The sequence below is a fragment of the Oncorhynchus gorbuscha genome, linkage group LG09, assembly GCF_021184085.1.
Source record: "Oncorhynchus gorbuscha isolate QuinsamMale2020 ecotype Even-year linkage group LG09, OgorEven_v1.0, whole genome shotgun sequence".
Classification (NCBI taxonomy): Eukaryota; Metazoa; Chordata; class Actinopteri; order Salmoniformes; family Salmonidae; genus Oncorhynchus; species Oncorhynchus gorbuscha.
In genome coordinates, this window is record NC_060181.1 from 42105491 (window position 1) to 42121079 (window position 15589).

The following is a 15589-nucleotide window of genomic DNA, read 5'->3' on the forward strand; positions in this document are numbered from 1 at the left end:
GTTCTTGGCCACAGCGTCAACCTCTTCTACAGAAAATAACATCAAACTAGTTATTTCAAGACAATGGTGACAGTTTATAATCATTACTTGCAATATAATTTGGAAAAACAATATATATATATATATATATATATAATATACTTATTGCGCAAAGTATTCGATAGTTTTCGATATTTTTACTCGCGCTTTAAATTCTTCGGCGAGAGCGCTCCAGTTGTGAATGGGTGCATTCGAAGCACTGCCTTTTCCGGTCCCAAGGATAGACCAATGAGAAAAGCGCATACACACTGATGGGACGTCAAATCTGCTTCCCATCGTGTCGGGATTGGAACATTACAGACTAAGAATCGGAACAATTGAGTGTTTGGTAATTGGACACTAGGATCAAGGAATCCCATATCGGTAACAATTTCAATGCATTTGCGAAGTCACATTGTAACTGTAAGTACTGTCTGAGATCGTTGCGTCCGTTTCTTCGTTTATATCAGGCCCTATTTTCCGATGAGATTATTTTTTTTGTTGCGTGTATGAGGTCTGTCGGGAGATTAAAATATAAGAGAAATGCAGGGATTTGTGAGGCTACATTTGCACTGATGAACCGCTCTTGTTCTACTACGCTTTACTCGGTCGTTTATGGAACCATGGAGTGAAATGTCGCTTTAGAAAGCGCGAGGAACAAGACTAATTCTACTCCGAGACCTCTGGATCTAAACCCGCCACACCGACTGCTTTAAATCCCAGCCGGCGTGTTAACGACTTTTACATCTCAGACGTGGGATACCTTTACTGTGTTGGCCAAGGCAGGGAACCTCACGAGCCCCTGCCGCTACTCTCGCAGGGGAAAGAGCTAATAAAAAGCATTCGGGCACCTCTAACCGGGCGCAGTTTAGCATTTGAATACAGCTTGGCTGTATGAGCGAGGGAGCGAGAGGGGCAGAGAGCGTAGGATATCTGATTTGTTTTTACTTGGTCGAGGGAGTGAAATGATAAAACCAGCTAGAAGGGGGAGAAAACGCATTTAAAATCGCCCACATGCTCTGGATCAATCGCTGGATTGGGGCACGGAATACGAAGAAGGGGGAAGACGCGAGTTTGAAATCTTTGCGGGCTGGAAGATGGCAGAGGGGTGCAGTTGGAAGTGGTGAGAGCCTAACTTCTGGCCACTTCGAATTTATTTGTAACCAACTTGCCCCTATTCGTAGGACACATGCAGGCCAAAAAACGATATTTAATCCTGCTCTCTGCCGGTACATGTCTAGTTCTACTGTTCTACTTTGGAGGTGTACCACTTCCATCTTCGGGCAGGAACCGGCATGACCGTAGCCACAATGGATATCGCCCCGACCAGCCGTGGCCACACTTCTCGGACCCTTTACAACAATTCCTACTCTGGGATCAACCGGACACCGAGGAATACAACATTCACATATCGCCAAGGCAAAAGAGGGACGTTAACACAAGTGTGTACAAAGGCAAAAGATGTCGCATGGATTCGTGCTTTGATTTCTCAGCATGCAAAAGGAACGATTTCAAAGTGTATGTCTACCCCCAGCAGAAAGGGGAGAAAATCTCTGAAAGTTACCAGAATATTTTGTCGATTGTTGAGGGATCCAGGTTCTACACCACTGACCCGGGTCAAGCTTGTCTATTCATCCTGAGCTTGGACACCCTGGACCGGGACTCGCTGTCTCCGCAGTACGTGCACAATCTCAAAACCAAGGTCCAGAACCTTCATCTCTGGAACAATGGCAGAAACCACCTCATATTTAACTTGTACTCTGGGACATGGCCGGACTACACGGAAGACCTAGGTTTCGACATAGGCCAGGCCATGTTGGCCAAGGCCAGCATCAGTACCGAGATCTTCAGGCCCAACTTTGACGTGTCCATCCCGCTGTTCTCCAAGGAGCACCCTAGGACCGGAGGGGACAGGGGGTACCTAAAGTACAACTCCATCCCACCTTTCAGGAAATACATGCTCGTGTTTAAGGGGAAGCGATACCTTACAGGGATAGGGTCAGACACGAGGAATGCCTTATATCATGTCCATAACCAGGAGGACGTGGTGCTCCTCACCACCTGCAAACACGGCAAGGATTGGCAGAAACACAAGGACGCACGCTGTGAAAAGGACAACGCAGAATATGACAAGTAAGTTATGTGTTGATGGATTAAAACGCATTTCTAAGTGTGGTTTCGGTCATATTACCACGGTGTACATGAACAGTGACCACCTTTGGTCTCCATAAGAGTTTACGAATGGGTGTCCTTTACCATTCCAAAACTGGGCACCCATGCGTGCATCCTTAAGGGTCTCCATGGCGTGCGGTACGGTGTGTGTTTTGTGAGCAGATTGTGAACTCATTTTATTGGCACACAAAGCCATTGACTGCCATTCTCAGGGACTGCAATGGTTTATGATTCCCTTCCTGGCCTACCCCCTAACCTCGCTCCCTTTCAAGTGTGAACAAAAAAAAAAGTCTCCAGCCAGCCTGTCCATTACCTTTCCCGGATCTGCCTAAAATCACCCCGGACACCGCCCCCTCGTACACAGGAATTGAACCCACTTCACTGATACTGTAGCCAAACGAGGATATGTACTGAAACGTTTTATTTGTAGTTTACTTTAACAGAATAAAGCATTGTGCACTGTGGGAATGTGTGACCTTTGCATCACACTGCTATAAACTCCCATTTATAATGAAAAAGCACAATATTTATTAGGCCTAGACTTATTAGCCAAATCAGTTGGAACTCTGTTGTGTGTTGCTGTTAATGTAATAAGGCCTGGCCTGCATCCCAAATCATTTTCATCGTCATGGCCATATTACTTTGACAGTTGGCTAGGGTTGTGCTTTGCGTATTCTCACTGATCGTGGAGACCACATCTCTTGTTGGGTCGCAATGATGCCAGTTTAAGTCAAATCACCCAAAGGACAGGTATCCCATTGTAACCATGGTAGGAAACTTTGAAGTTTACACGAATCGTAAGCGCATTGCCAAGTTGATTTCTCAGAGAGTGACGCAGGTTTGTTTTAGGCTGCGTTGCCTAATTCTGATTTGAATATGTCTCTAAATCCTCAGTAAACTCAGGCATGTGATAACTCACCCCCCCCCCCCCTCATACTTTAGGCCAATGATGTTACTGTTTAAAAGTTTAGGGAAGTGAGAGATTGGATAAAACCGTACTACATTGAAGACTGAATATATCCAGACACTTGTGAGTGGCCATAACTAGCCCTACGTCCCAAATGGCACCCTATTCCCTATATAGTGCACTACTTTGTCTTGACCAGGGCCTAAAGTAATGCAGGGAATAGGATGCCAGTTGGGACGAACTCTATCTATAGGCCTAGTTTGGTCAAAGGGAAATTGAACTAAAACTGAACTTTTCATGAACCAAAACTCACTGAAATGAGAACACGCTGCCCTATGACACACCGCCAATTGCAAATCTGCTTTAACAACATCCCCACACGTAAGTGCTGGTCCATTTTTGTCATCTTTCTCCCCTTTATCTGCCCTTGCGATCTGCTCTTCTCCCAGAGTGATGCTTTTGGCTCTTGTCACCTGTAGAAATGTCACCCATTATCTAAATTCCAGGTAATTTTCTCTCGACTGCTCAGGTTAGCACTGACATGGCTTGGACTGGTGCATACTCCATTGGGCTGCGTTCACAGCCAGAGTGTCTCTCACAATCAGGGGTGTATATATATTTTTAAAATATGCTCTTTCCATAGAGCTGTAAAACGATGGAACTCTCAACGTGGTGCCTCATCTCAACCTTTTTCCACTCTTGACCTGTGACCTTTCAGCCTCTAAGAGGAATGTGGCAGGAGCAGCAGATCTGGGAAGGCTTTTAAAACACACGTTCACACACAGGCAGTGCCTGGTAGCCCCGGACACTGTTGAAGGATTTTTAAGCCTTGACAATTGAGACATGGATTGTCTTAGTGTGCCATTCGGAAGGTGAATGGGTAAGATGAAATATTTCAGTGCCTTTGAATGGGGTATGGTAGTAGCATTGGCGTGTCTTCATGGATGACAAGTAAAAAATGATTTTTCTCTTTAGTCTGTTTTTCAGAATTTTTCGGTCAATTCGCAGGTGGCTGAAACTCACCGGAGAAATCATCAGAGTGAGGGGAAACAGAACCTCTGTCTCAGTATGTGTGTAGCCCATGTATCTGATGCTGTCTAGAATGAAAGAGCTGTAGCATTTGGCACAGAAAGCATCTGAATGAAAGAGCTGTAGCACAGAAAGCATCTGGCCTACCTTGATATAAAAAAAAAAATAATAATTTGAGCTGAGGTCAACAGTGGGTTGTCCTGGTGCAGCAAAACACCCCGAAAGGGAGGCCAGTTTTTGATTTGACTTCACACCAATCAAACATCCTAAGCAAAACATCATTGTCAGACAAATGTGTCTGTTTTCTGGTACCCCTTTTGTTGATGTCCTGCAGTAGCTGGCTTGCTAAATTGGTTTTGACTTAATTCTCTGTACAGGCCAATGATTAAGATTGATTCTGAACTTACCATAAATGCATATATTGTGCCACTGGCCTGGGCAGATTGAAGTTCAATATGTAACCTAGATGTAAGCCTACATTAACTAGCTAGCCATCTTAGCTGGTTCATTGTTGCCCATGTGAGGAAGTTAGGCTAGCAAACATTTTAGCTAGGTAGCCAATGAAAACAAAGTGTACTGTATGACAGAGCCATAGACTGTTTTGCCATCATGAAAGAGAGGAGGATAGCATTGGTGTTCAACTAGTCTACAAATAGGGTGGGTCAACTTAAAAACTTACACACAGACGGACACAAATCAGTACCATGGACAGCCACATGACTAAATTGTTTTCAGTGTATCAAACTAAGAAAATTGCCTTGTTGATTCGATGTTTTAAGTTGAAATGGTGCTGGAATATCAGTCAGTGCTCCTGTTGTCTTTGTGCTGACTTGTGGTAACTCTCTGTGGTTCTAAATCTGAACTCTCTGTGGTTCTAAATCTGAACTCTCTGTGGTTCTAAATCTGAACTCTCTGTGGTTCTAAATCTGAACTCTCTGTGGTTCTAAATCTGAACTCTGTGGTTCTAAATCTGAACTCTCTGTGGTTCTAAATCTGAACTCTCTGTGGTTCTAAATCTGAACTCTCTGTGGTTCTAAATCAGTAGTTTTAGTAAACGGACAAACATGGACTTGCTTGACCATGCTGCAGGTCATAGAACTGTTTGTTACGTGCAGTATTTGCTTGTGGACTTCACCAGACAGATGTTCTCTGGTTTTGTGATGAAACAAACGTGCGTGTAGTTGAATTTATTCTGCCACTGTGACTGTCCTTTAAAAAAAAAAAAATTGTCACGTCATTATGGTGTCTCACAGTGGAGTCTGAACGAATGGGTTGTAGAGCAAAAACCGCAATTATCACAACAGGTTGTCATATGGTTTTTCTATTGGCTTGGCTTCCCCGGTGATTGTTACCCACGCACCGCTACAGAGTAGTATGTGCCAGCCACACCAGTTTGTGTCAAGAACTGTAACACTCAACCGTTTCCTGTGTGTCTCACGAATGGTCCACCACCCCAAATGACATCCAGCCAACTTGACACAACTGTGGGAAGCAGTGGAGTCAACATGGGCCAGCATCCCTGTGGAACGCTTTCGACGCCTTGTGGAGTCCATGCCCCGGCAAATTGAGGCTGCTCTGAGGGCAAAGGGGGGGGGGGGGGTGTAACTCTGTATTAGGAAGGTGTTCCTAATGTTGGGCGTACTCCGTGTCTGTGCTGCTAGTTACATTACAGCCTATATCAGAGTACTCTCAAGCTGTGAAATCTGTCCCAACTTTCCACATGCCTCCTCTCTTGGGTTTTGCTGCGTATTGCTTGTTTCTTCCTCCTTACAACTTTCCCAGCAGACGGCTAGATCATGATCCCCCATTTAATAGTTAACCAGTTTTGTCGGCCGGTATTGACTTTGTACTTTAGCCACTTCACTAGCAGGCCGCCACATCTCAAGGTCACTCCAGGGACTCCTCCACTACGTTGAATGGGGGTGTTTTTATGAGAGCCAGAGTGTTTTGAGTGTGCACTGCATGTCTAAGAGTTACCCAATGTACGTGTGCATTTTATGTGTCTGTGTTCTTTCCTGTATGAAGCCCCCCCAAGGCTGTAATATCAGGCCGAGGGATGGGTCGGAGGGATGGTGCATTTTTCATTTTCGCAACTGCGTCATCAGCAGGAATGTTCCCACTTGAGTAAATCCTCTTGAAGAGGAGGGGGCTGGCCATGCTGTGTTGCGCTCTCTCTCTCTCTCTCTCTCTCGTTCATTCTGTGCGATCAGAATGAAATGGCAACACTGATGTGATTTGGGGAGGCGGTGGCTTGCTGCCATATTTCCATTTCCTCCTTTACGACGCAGAGCGTGGCATTTTGTTGACACTGTGCCAGAGATGAATTAGCAAACCTGGCCAAGCGAAGACTGCATCCCCGTCTTATCATGTTTAAAGTAGCATTATGAATACCATTTTCACACGTCGATGGCAGTTATTCTCTGGACAGATCTTGGCATGATAGTAGAGTGGATGTGGCACTCGAGGTTAACACGGAACATGTCATTTTGCTGCATGCCACGGCCTGATACTCGGGGGGGGGGGGGGGGTCGCAGTTGTTTGCTTACTCTTGTCAGATTAATACATCATGAATATTTCATCGTCCTCCTCTCACTTAAATTAAGCACTGGGCCATGATCACAGCAAAGTATGCTAATGACCAGCAGGAAATTAGCGGGGAATGCTAGTTTGCCCTAATTGGCGCCGTTTGATTATTTCCATGGAAGATGTAGTCTAGCCTACACCGGCGTGGACATTTTTTTTATCTCATCTGTCAATCTATTCATCCAATTTCTCCTCGACGTGTTTATGTTTATGGTTCCCTCACAATCAGAATGTCCGTTGTCGAGGCTTTGTACTCTATGACCGTCGGCCCCGACTCTGTGGGGGTTGCTCCTGATCATGCTGATATGTCGGTTTGCTTTGCATCTGTGTTCGTGTGTCTGCACACCTCTGTGGCGTGTGTGTGCGGAGCGAGGATGCGTTGTGAATTCTGTCTGTGCCGTGGCGGCCCACAGTCACCACAGGGATTACCATGACGACGTGGCTCTTGGCCTGCGGCAGCTGAGAGACCAGGTGGGACGAAACTGAGCAAGTCCGACCGAGCTGGGCTTTACTGGCCCAGTCCAGCCACCTCCGCTTGGCTAGTGGTGGGGAGGAATTGATCAATCGGGAGTGTTTCACTCCGAATGAAAATCGATCTGGGCATTAGGGGAGTGCCGGGACTGCCCCCTGTGGATCATTTCCTCTATTTAAGAGCCTACCGTTTCTCCAAAACCGGAGGCAAATCACGCAGCAGTAATTGAAAGTACAAAATTACAGGGTGGGAAACGAAAGTATTTTTGTTCCTGGACTGTCAGGGAATCCTTGGGAGGCATGAATTAATAAGTGGGAGGGGTACAGTGGTAAAATCATCTCTTTCCCCCCTACTTCCTCCATCCACTAAAGTGATGAGTTAGGCAGGTATTATTCTTTTATTTTACCTTTTATTTAACTATGCAAGTCAGTTAAGAACAACTTATTTTCAATGATTGCCTAGGAAGAGTGGGTTCACTGCCTTGTTCAGTGGCAGAATGACAGATTTGTACCTTGTCAGCTTGGGGTAAGTTAACAGGCTATCCACTCAGTTTAAAGGTTACTAAGAAATCAAGCCTAACATCTGATTTGGCTGTAAATTGAGTGAGACAGTTAAGATGGCTGGTTCCATGTAAAAAAAAAATGATTGAGAATTGAGTGAGGCCCCAATTGGTTGTACATAGATTAAACTTTTTTAATTTTTTGAAACTTTTTTTTTTAACCTCTGAGGCATTCGGAAGACCTGGCATTTACATTATGGAAGCCAAATGATTTTTGAGTTCTGTCTCGTTTAGTGCATGAAAACTTGTTCATCTCGTCTTTCTCTACTGTGTGGCACGGATATGCCGTGGCAGGGATAGAACCATTCAGAGCATCTCATATTCTCTACCTCGCTGGCAATTTGCATATTTACTTTGAATTCTCCTCCTTTTTTATTTACATTTTTAATTTTACCCCCTTTCTCCCCAATTTCGTGTGGTATCCAGTAGTTACTATCTTGTCTCATCGCTACAACTCCCGTACGGGAGTTGTAGCGTGTCCTCCGAAACACAACCCGACCAAGCCGCACTGCTTCTTAACACAGCGCGCATCCAACCCGGAAGCCAGCTGCACCAATGTGTCAGGTGAAACACCGGGCGCAGGGCTGGCCCGCCACAGGAGTCACTAGTGCGCAATGAGACAAGGATATCTCTACCGGCCTCCCTAACCCGGACGATGCTAGGCCGTCGCCCCATGGACCTCCCGGTCACGGCCGGCTGCGACAGAGCCTGGGCTCGAACCCAGGGTCTCTGGTGGCACAGCTAGCGCTGCGATGCAGTGCCCTAGACCACTGTGCCACCCGGGAGGCCCCAATTCTCATTCTTCTGGGGTAATAGTTTCTACTATACTCTATACTCTTTCAGCACCTCTGACAGTTCTGTTTGTGTAGCTTTCATGGTCTTACAGCCCACTTGTGTTTGTATTTCTCTGGGTATTCGTTGACTGTAATTACTTGGAATTAGATTTAGCCTTCTTTAAGAATCCCTCTACAACCGATGAATCCCTGGCTGAGAAGCATGTGGGTCACTGGAAATTATATTCCATAAAGCACTTCCTGTAATCTAATGTTGTTTTATTGTCTTCTGGGGGATCTCCTACTGTTAAGCTGCTGAAACTAGCCCAGTTGGCACACGCTTTACGGTCAGTGTGAATAGGCTGTGGTTGCATGCTTGTTAGCCTACATGGACTCAATTGGTGCTGTGAGTGATGTGGGCTATGGGTGAGGGGGATGGTCATCTCAGGGATTCGTCGCTCTTCTCGACTGACTCTCTGTGACCCACCCGGCTTTTGAAACCCATGACCGACCCATCTCGTCAGCATGGGGGCAATAACCATGACCTACTTCTGTTCAGGACACTGGCCAGGAACTGAGGCCTAGGGTAACTAGCTTTTTGTTCCCCGACTGTCCTCCCTCAGGGCGTTACAGCACCAGGGGGTAGTTTTACAGCAGGAAAGGCACATTTGATGGCCCCAGGAGAAATGTAACACCACCTCGTGTCAGTACTTCAATAGAACGGCAGATAGTTTACGTCACCGTCTGGCCTCAATACACTGACCCTTTTCACCACCACGAGAGTGAAAACAAACACCTCTCTCCACTGTATTCATATTCAAATAGTCATTTGTGAAAGGGGGGTGCCTTTAAAAAAAAGTTTTAAAAAAGCATTTATGTTCCTGAAGAATGTTGACGTGTTTGGTAGAAAGTAGGAGCCTGGCCATCAGTGTTTTGCTGAAGTGGTGGCAGAGGGTCATCTGGCTTGTCCTCCTAGCTTGTACTTTATGGGTTAGTGTGACTTCCCCTTTGTGGGTGTGAAGGCTCTGCTGCCCCAGGCGCTTAGAAGGGGCCCTGTTGTGTGAAAGTTTGCTCTGGTTCATTAGCCACTGCCTTGTGCCTTGTTGACGACACAGCCCCCCATATGGCTGCTCTGACCCCCCCCCCCCCCCCCCCATTCCAAACCTCTCCTCAAGGCTCTGAGCACCGAAAGTCCAGTCCCACGTCCCTCCCCTCTAGATCTCTCCTCTTAGCCAATCATTACTTGAGGCTGCTCTCTCATGACTCCCCCCCCCCCTTTTGATTGAACCCTGGATGCTGGCAACAATGGCTGCTCAGACACTCCAGCAAACCCCCCTCCCTCTCATTTGGTGGAATCTCATGACACTTCACGGATCACCAGCCAACCCAACACTGAGGGGGTGGAGTGGGGGTGGTGGATGTAGTGGGCGGCACCTGGTCTTATGGAGGAGACTGTATGCTAAGCATGGATGGGGAGAATATTTAATTATTTTGCCTCAGGGCAATTTTTTTTTTTTTGTACTTTGCAGTTTGTTTCTCTGTTTATTCACGAGTTCCTACATGGCCTCCTTTTCAGTTAAGGGGATTCAAAACGGGCGTTTTTTTTTCTTTTTAAATCATTTTAAGCTCTGCAAACTTAATCCGCTATACATATGGAATCTGGCCTGGCCGTTTACCAATTAGTGCAAACGCAGAAGGAAGCCAACGGCCTTCATGGGAAGGTAATGAAGGAATTTCTTCCATTAGGATTCTTTGTGAAAGTCATTTGAGGTTGCATTTCTGTTGAGTGACTCAGAGGTGTTCCCACAGCCTGAGAGAGGACAGTTTCCCACCAGTTTCCCACGCAAGTCCAGTTAGGGACATTCTTATTTACAATGACGGCCTACCAGGGAACAGTGGGTTTAACTGCCTTGTTCACGGGCAGAACGACAGATTTTTACCTTGTCTGGTGAACTGATGGCGACGGTAATGGTTACTTGTACAGTATTTTGAAACTGCATCCTGGTTTGCGGTGTTTTAGTCAACCGCATCTTCGGGATCAAAGCAGCTCGAGGCCTGTGCTGGGAATCCGGCGCTTGCGCGTCTTACTCCGGTTAGCTGCTCGGCAGGTGATAATCCCGAGGTTTGAATGTTTATTTCCACAGGAAGTTGTGACACGGCAGCACTTTGTTTCCAGAGCTTCTGCTTTCTTGTTTGTCGACGCTTTTGCTTGCTAGACTCCACGTTCTCTCAAGGTGAGAGCAGGAGGGAGGTCGGGGGACGTGACGTTGTAGAGCCATAGGCACAGTGACACCGGAATTTAACGAGTCTTTTCATTTGGGTTTTTGACGAAGCTGCTCGTTTTTATTTGGGGGGGATTAGTGATTATTTTTAATGCAGCAGTGCATCTTTATGCCCTTTTAGACTGGTAGCAAAACTGTGACTAACCTCCTGCCTTTCACACAGTGTTTTATTCCCTGAGTCAGTGTCTCGCTTCTTTTCATACCGTTTGAATCAAATCCCAAAGTTGTTCATGCATGTTTGCCACCCCTCCCACTTGCTTTCTATGTTCATGGGTGTGTTTTGTGTTTCAAATACTATCGCGCTTAGGAGCGTGTTTGTTTGTCTGTCTCAATTGAGTTTTCACTGACGTCTTTATGACGTCTGTAGACGTGTTTGTATCATGTTGGTCTGGCTCTTTGGCTTAATGGTTGTGTTTTAACCGATATGTAATCAAGGTGTATGTAATGCAAAGTAAAATGCAACCATTGTACTAATTGTAAGCAATAGCAGGGGGTCACCTAGATTCTAATTTCAGCATCGTTTTCATTGGGATAGCGCTGCTCTGAGGCGAGCGTGGAGGACTCGTCGAGATAAATAAATGTCCGATTGTTGTTGTCACTGAAACTCCGTTTGGATGTTTGGTAACAATTAGGCTGGGAAAATGTTAGCTAAATTTGAAGTGAGCGCCACATGACAGTCTCTATTCTAGTTTGCTCATATTAGCTGATCAGAACATTTTGCTAGCATGTTACACAAGTGGATTTTGCGCTTCAGTCACGTAGTAGACTGTCCTACTTCAGACTCAAAGCCTGTGACTTGTCTGATACTTAATCAATGTGATTTTGTTTCACGGAATCTCTGTCTCTGTCTATTGGTTAATTGATCTCTGGCTGGATAAGTGATCGATGAGCAAACAAATTTAGCTATCACCGATCAGAAACAATGTAGCATGCAATAACGTAGCCTTAAATCAAATGTTTTATTTATCTATTGGCTTTATATATTCCAGTTTTCCCAATCCCACTGAAACCCCAAATCCTGACTCCTAACTTTATTCTGTGATCCATAGGTGGCATTATCAAAGCACGTCTCACCTTATCAAAGCACGTCTCGCCTATGCATGTCAAAATACCTCTAGCATTTCACCTGCTTCTCTTCGCTGTTTCCTATTGCTGCCCATATGAGGGCTTCGGTAGAGAATGTGTTATCAACAAACTGCATGAGAGTGGCTATGGATATTTTTTTTTAAAACAGATGGTCCACGTTAAGATGCCTTGATATTTAAACAATTTTACTCCATTTTCCTGTTATTCATGAGCTGGTCTGCTATCTGTGGTATTAACTGAATTTTGCCAAATTGGAGATTATGTCATTTGTTGGAGGTTATCTAGCAAGCTTAGCAACTTTGGTCATTTGACTGCCGATACAAAGTTTGTACGATCCGACAACACTGTAGCCTTATCCTGGTGCGCTCTGTGTCGAGGTAGCCTAGGCCTACTGCTGAAATGTGTTGAATTAATGGAGGAACATGATAACGCTGGGAATTTATGAACAGCCTGTTTCGTAGTTCACAACAATGTCATTGGTAATCAAAGTTACTCTATCATTTAGAGGTCGACCGATTTATGATTTTTCAACCCCGATACCGATTATTGGAGGACCACAAAAACGCCGATACCGATTTAATCGGCCGATTTATAAAAATAAAAAATAATGACAATTACAACACCGAATGAACACTTATTTTAACTTAATATAATAATAATATAATAATATATGCCATTTAGCAGACGCTTTTATCCAAAGCGACTTACAGTCATGTGTGCATACATTCTACGTACATCAATAAAATCAATTTAGCCTCAAATAAATAATGAAACATGTTCAATTTGGTTTAAATAATGCAAAAACAAAGTGTTTGAGAAGTAAATGTGCAATATGTGCCATGTAAAAAAAGCTAACATTTGAGTTCCTTGCTCAGAACATGAGAACATATGAAACTTGGTGGATCCTTTTCAACATGAGACTTCAATATTCCAAGGTAAGAGGTTTTTAGGTTGTAGTTAATATAGAATTTATAGGACTATTTCTCTCAACCATTTGTATTTAATATACCTTTTGACTATTGGATGTTCTTATAGGCACTATAGTATTGCCAGTGGAACAGTATAGCTTCCATCCCTCTCCTCGCCCCTACCTGGGCTCGAACCAGGAACACATCGACAACAGTCATAGCCATTTCACACCAGCCATTAGGCTTGATAGGCTTGAAGTTAAACAGCGCTGTGCTTGCTAAGAGCTGCTGGCAAAACGCACTAACGTGCTGTTTGAATGAATGCTTACGAGCCTGCTGCTGCCTACCAGTCAGCCGTTAGATAAAATACCGAAAGGGTGGCATCCCTAAATCTAAATATTATTGTTACATTGCACAACCTTCAATGTTATGTCATAATTACGTGAAATTCTGGCAAATATTTGTTCGCAATGAGCCAGGCTGCCCAAACTGTTGCATATACCCTGACCGCGTGCAATGAACGGAAGAGGAATGACAATTTCACCTGACTAATATTGCCTGCTAACCTGGATTTATTTGAGCTAAATATGCAGGTTTAAAAATATATACTTCCGTGTATTGATTTTAAGACGGGCATTGGTGTTTATGGTTAGGTACAGTCGTCCATAAATTGTGCTTTTTTTTCGCAAATGCGCTTTTGTTTAACCTCTTGCTCCTACCTGGCACGCAGGCGTCCCATCTAGAGCTCTGGAAATGCAAATGTGCTACGCTAAATGCTAATAGTATTAGTTAAAACTCAAACGTTCATTAAAATACACATGCAGGGTATTGAATTAAAGCTACACTCGTTGTGAATCCAGGCAACAAGTCAGATTTCTAAAATGTTTTTTTACGGCGAAAACATAGCACATATTTATGTCAAACCACCACCGCAGACATAGCTCATTAGCATAGCCAAGTAGGAAAAAATATGCAATCAACAAACGCAGGATTTAAAAAAAAATCATTTCACTAACCTTTTGAAATCTTCATCAGATGACAGTAATATAACATGTTACACAGTACATTTTTTTTTCAATAATCTGTAATATATATCCATAAATCTCTGTTTACAATGACGCATCATTCAAAAAATGCTACTAAAATGTCAGGAGAAATGAAATAGCTCCGGCAGATAACGTCAGCTAACAAGGAATACACATCATAAACTTTGACTAAATATGCATGTTTTACATATGTATAGGAAGATAGACTTCTTCTAAATGCAATCACTGTGTTACATTTTATTTTTAACGTTACAGGTAGCGTTCACTAGGCTATACTAGGAGTCGGCGCTCCAAATGTATCATTATGCCTCTATCTTGGAGTCGACAGAAACCCAAAATTAACACATAAATATTCCCTTACCTTTGCTGTTCTTCCATCAAAAGACCTGGAAGGGATTATACTTACCAAAACAGCGTTTAGTTTTCAAGTCTGCGTCTTTCGGTTCTCAAAATAGCCACATTTCGGTCGAAATTTAGGCAAAATTCAAGTGGATGCGCACCAAAACGTCAAAAATATATATTATATTTCGAGTAAACTTGTCAAACAATGTTCATAATTAAGCTTTAACATGTTATAAAGGTGTACAGCAATTGTGAGGACGAAGCGAAACACGCACGTCTTTTAATCGATCCTGAAGAAAAGACTTCACCGGAGCAGAGCGCGCATAATCGTACACTTTTTTTTCGCGTGACCGAGACCTTTCGGCACGCTCAACGTCTTGTGAGCGCGAGATTCTCACAATGAGAAGCCCCATTGAAAGCAGGCTTCACGCTGAACACGTACAGACTGTTCCCAGAGCGGTAGTTGTTTGGGAAGGCGTATACGATGACGTCAAAGTTGGGCCAACTTTTTCCATGACGAGAGACTTTGGGAGAATGCATGCCCTGAGACTTCTGCTTTACATAGAGACAAAATGTAAACGGTTTTAGAAGCTTTAGAGTGTTTTCTATTCGATAATATTTTTTATATGCATATATTAGCAACTTTTGACAAATGTATCCTGTTTTTATATGGGTACCCAATTCCTCCAGAAGGGGCAGTAAACAGGGGTAGGCTTAACAGGTTAATCATCCCCCAGCGTGGCATTGATTATATCCAACGCAGGACACACTAGATAAACAAGTAATATCATCAACCATGTGTAGTTGTAACTAGTGATTATGAATGGTTGTTTTTATAAGATAAGTTTATTGCTAGCTAGCAACTTACCTTGGCTTCCACTGCATTTGCGTAACAGGCAGGCTCCTCAGGTGGTTAGACCGTTGGACTAGTTAACGGTAAGGTTGCAAGATTGGATCCCCTGAGCTGGCAAGGTGAAAGTCTGTCGTTCTGCCCCTGAACAAGGCAGTTAACCCACCATTCCTAGGCCGTCATTGAAAATGTGTTCTTAACTGTCTTGCCTAGTTAAATAAAGGTATAAACTTTACACACGGGCACACTTCAGAACAGAATGTTGACCAGTAGTGTGTGCCACAAAGTATTTGACTCTTGCCACAAAATCAATGAAAATAGGAGGGGGGTTTAGGCAGGCAGAAGAAAATGGCTTTGCCGAAATCCCCCCCCTGCCCCTTCTAATTTCCTTAATTTTGTGGCTAGAGTCAAATACTTTCTGTGGCACACACTACTGGTCAACATGAGCTATCAAAATGTTTCTGAAGTGTGCCAGGTCTTGCAGTCCCAAGATAGAAGGGGCGGTTCTGGTAGGTGGGAGACTTTCGGCACAACACCGGCAATGTGCCGCAGAGACTCTTAT

The 15589-nt window shown here is 44.2% G+C and overlaps 1 protein-coding gene across 2 annotated transcripts in view; it reads left to right on the forward strand.

The window, feature by feature from the left end:
• The first annotated feature begins 324 nt into the window (after positions 1–324).
• The window catches only part of LOC124043639 (exostosin-1b-like), a 99090-nt gene continuing 83825 nt past the window's right edge, over positions 325–15589 (forward strand). For both annotated transcript variants that reach the window (XR_006840356.1, XM_046362432.1), the window contains exon 1: positions 325–2151. Coding sequence is in view for 1 of the 2 variants with exons in the window: in XM_046362432.1 (XP_046218388.1) it covers positions 1208–2151 (944 nt within the window). In the remaining variant the exon portion in view is untranslated. The remainder of the gene's footprint in view (positions 2152–15589) is intronic.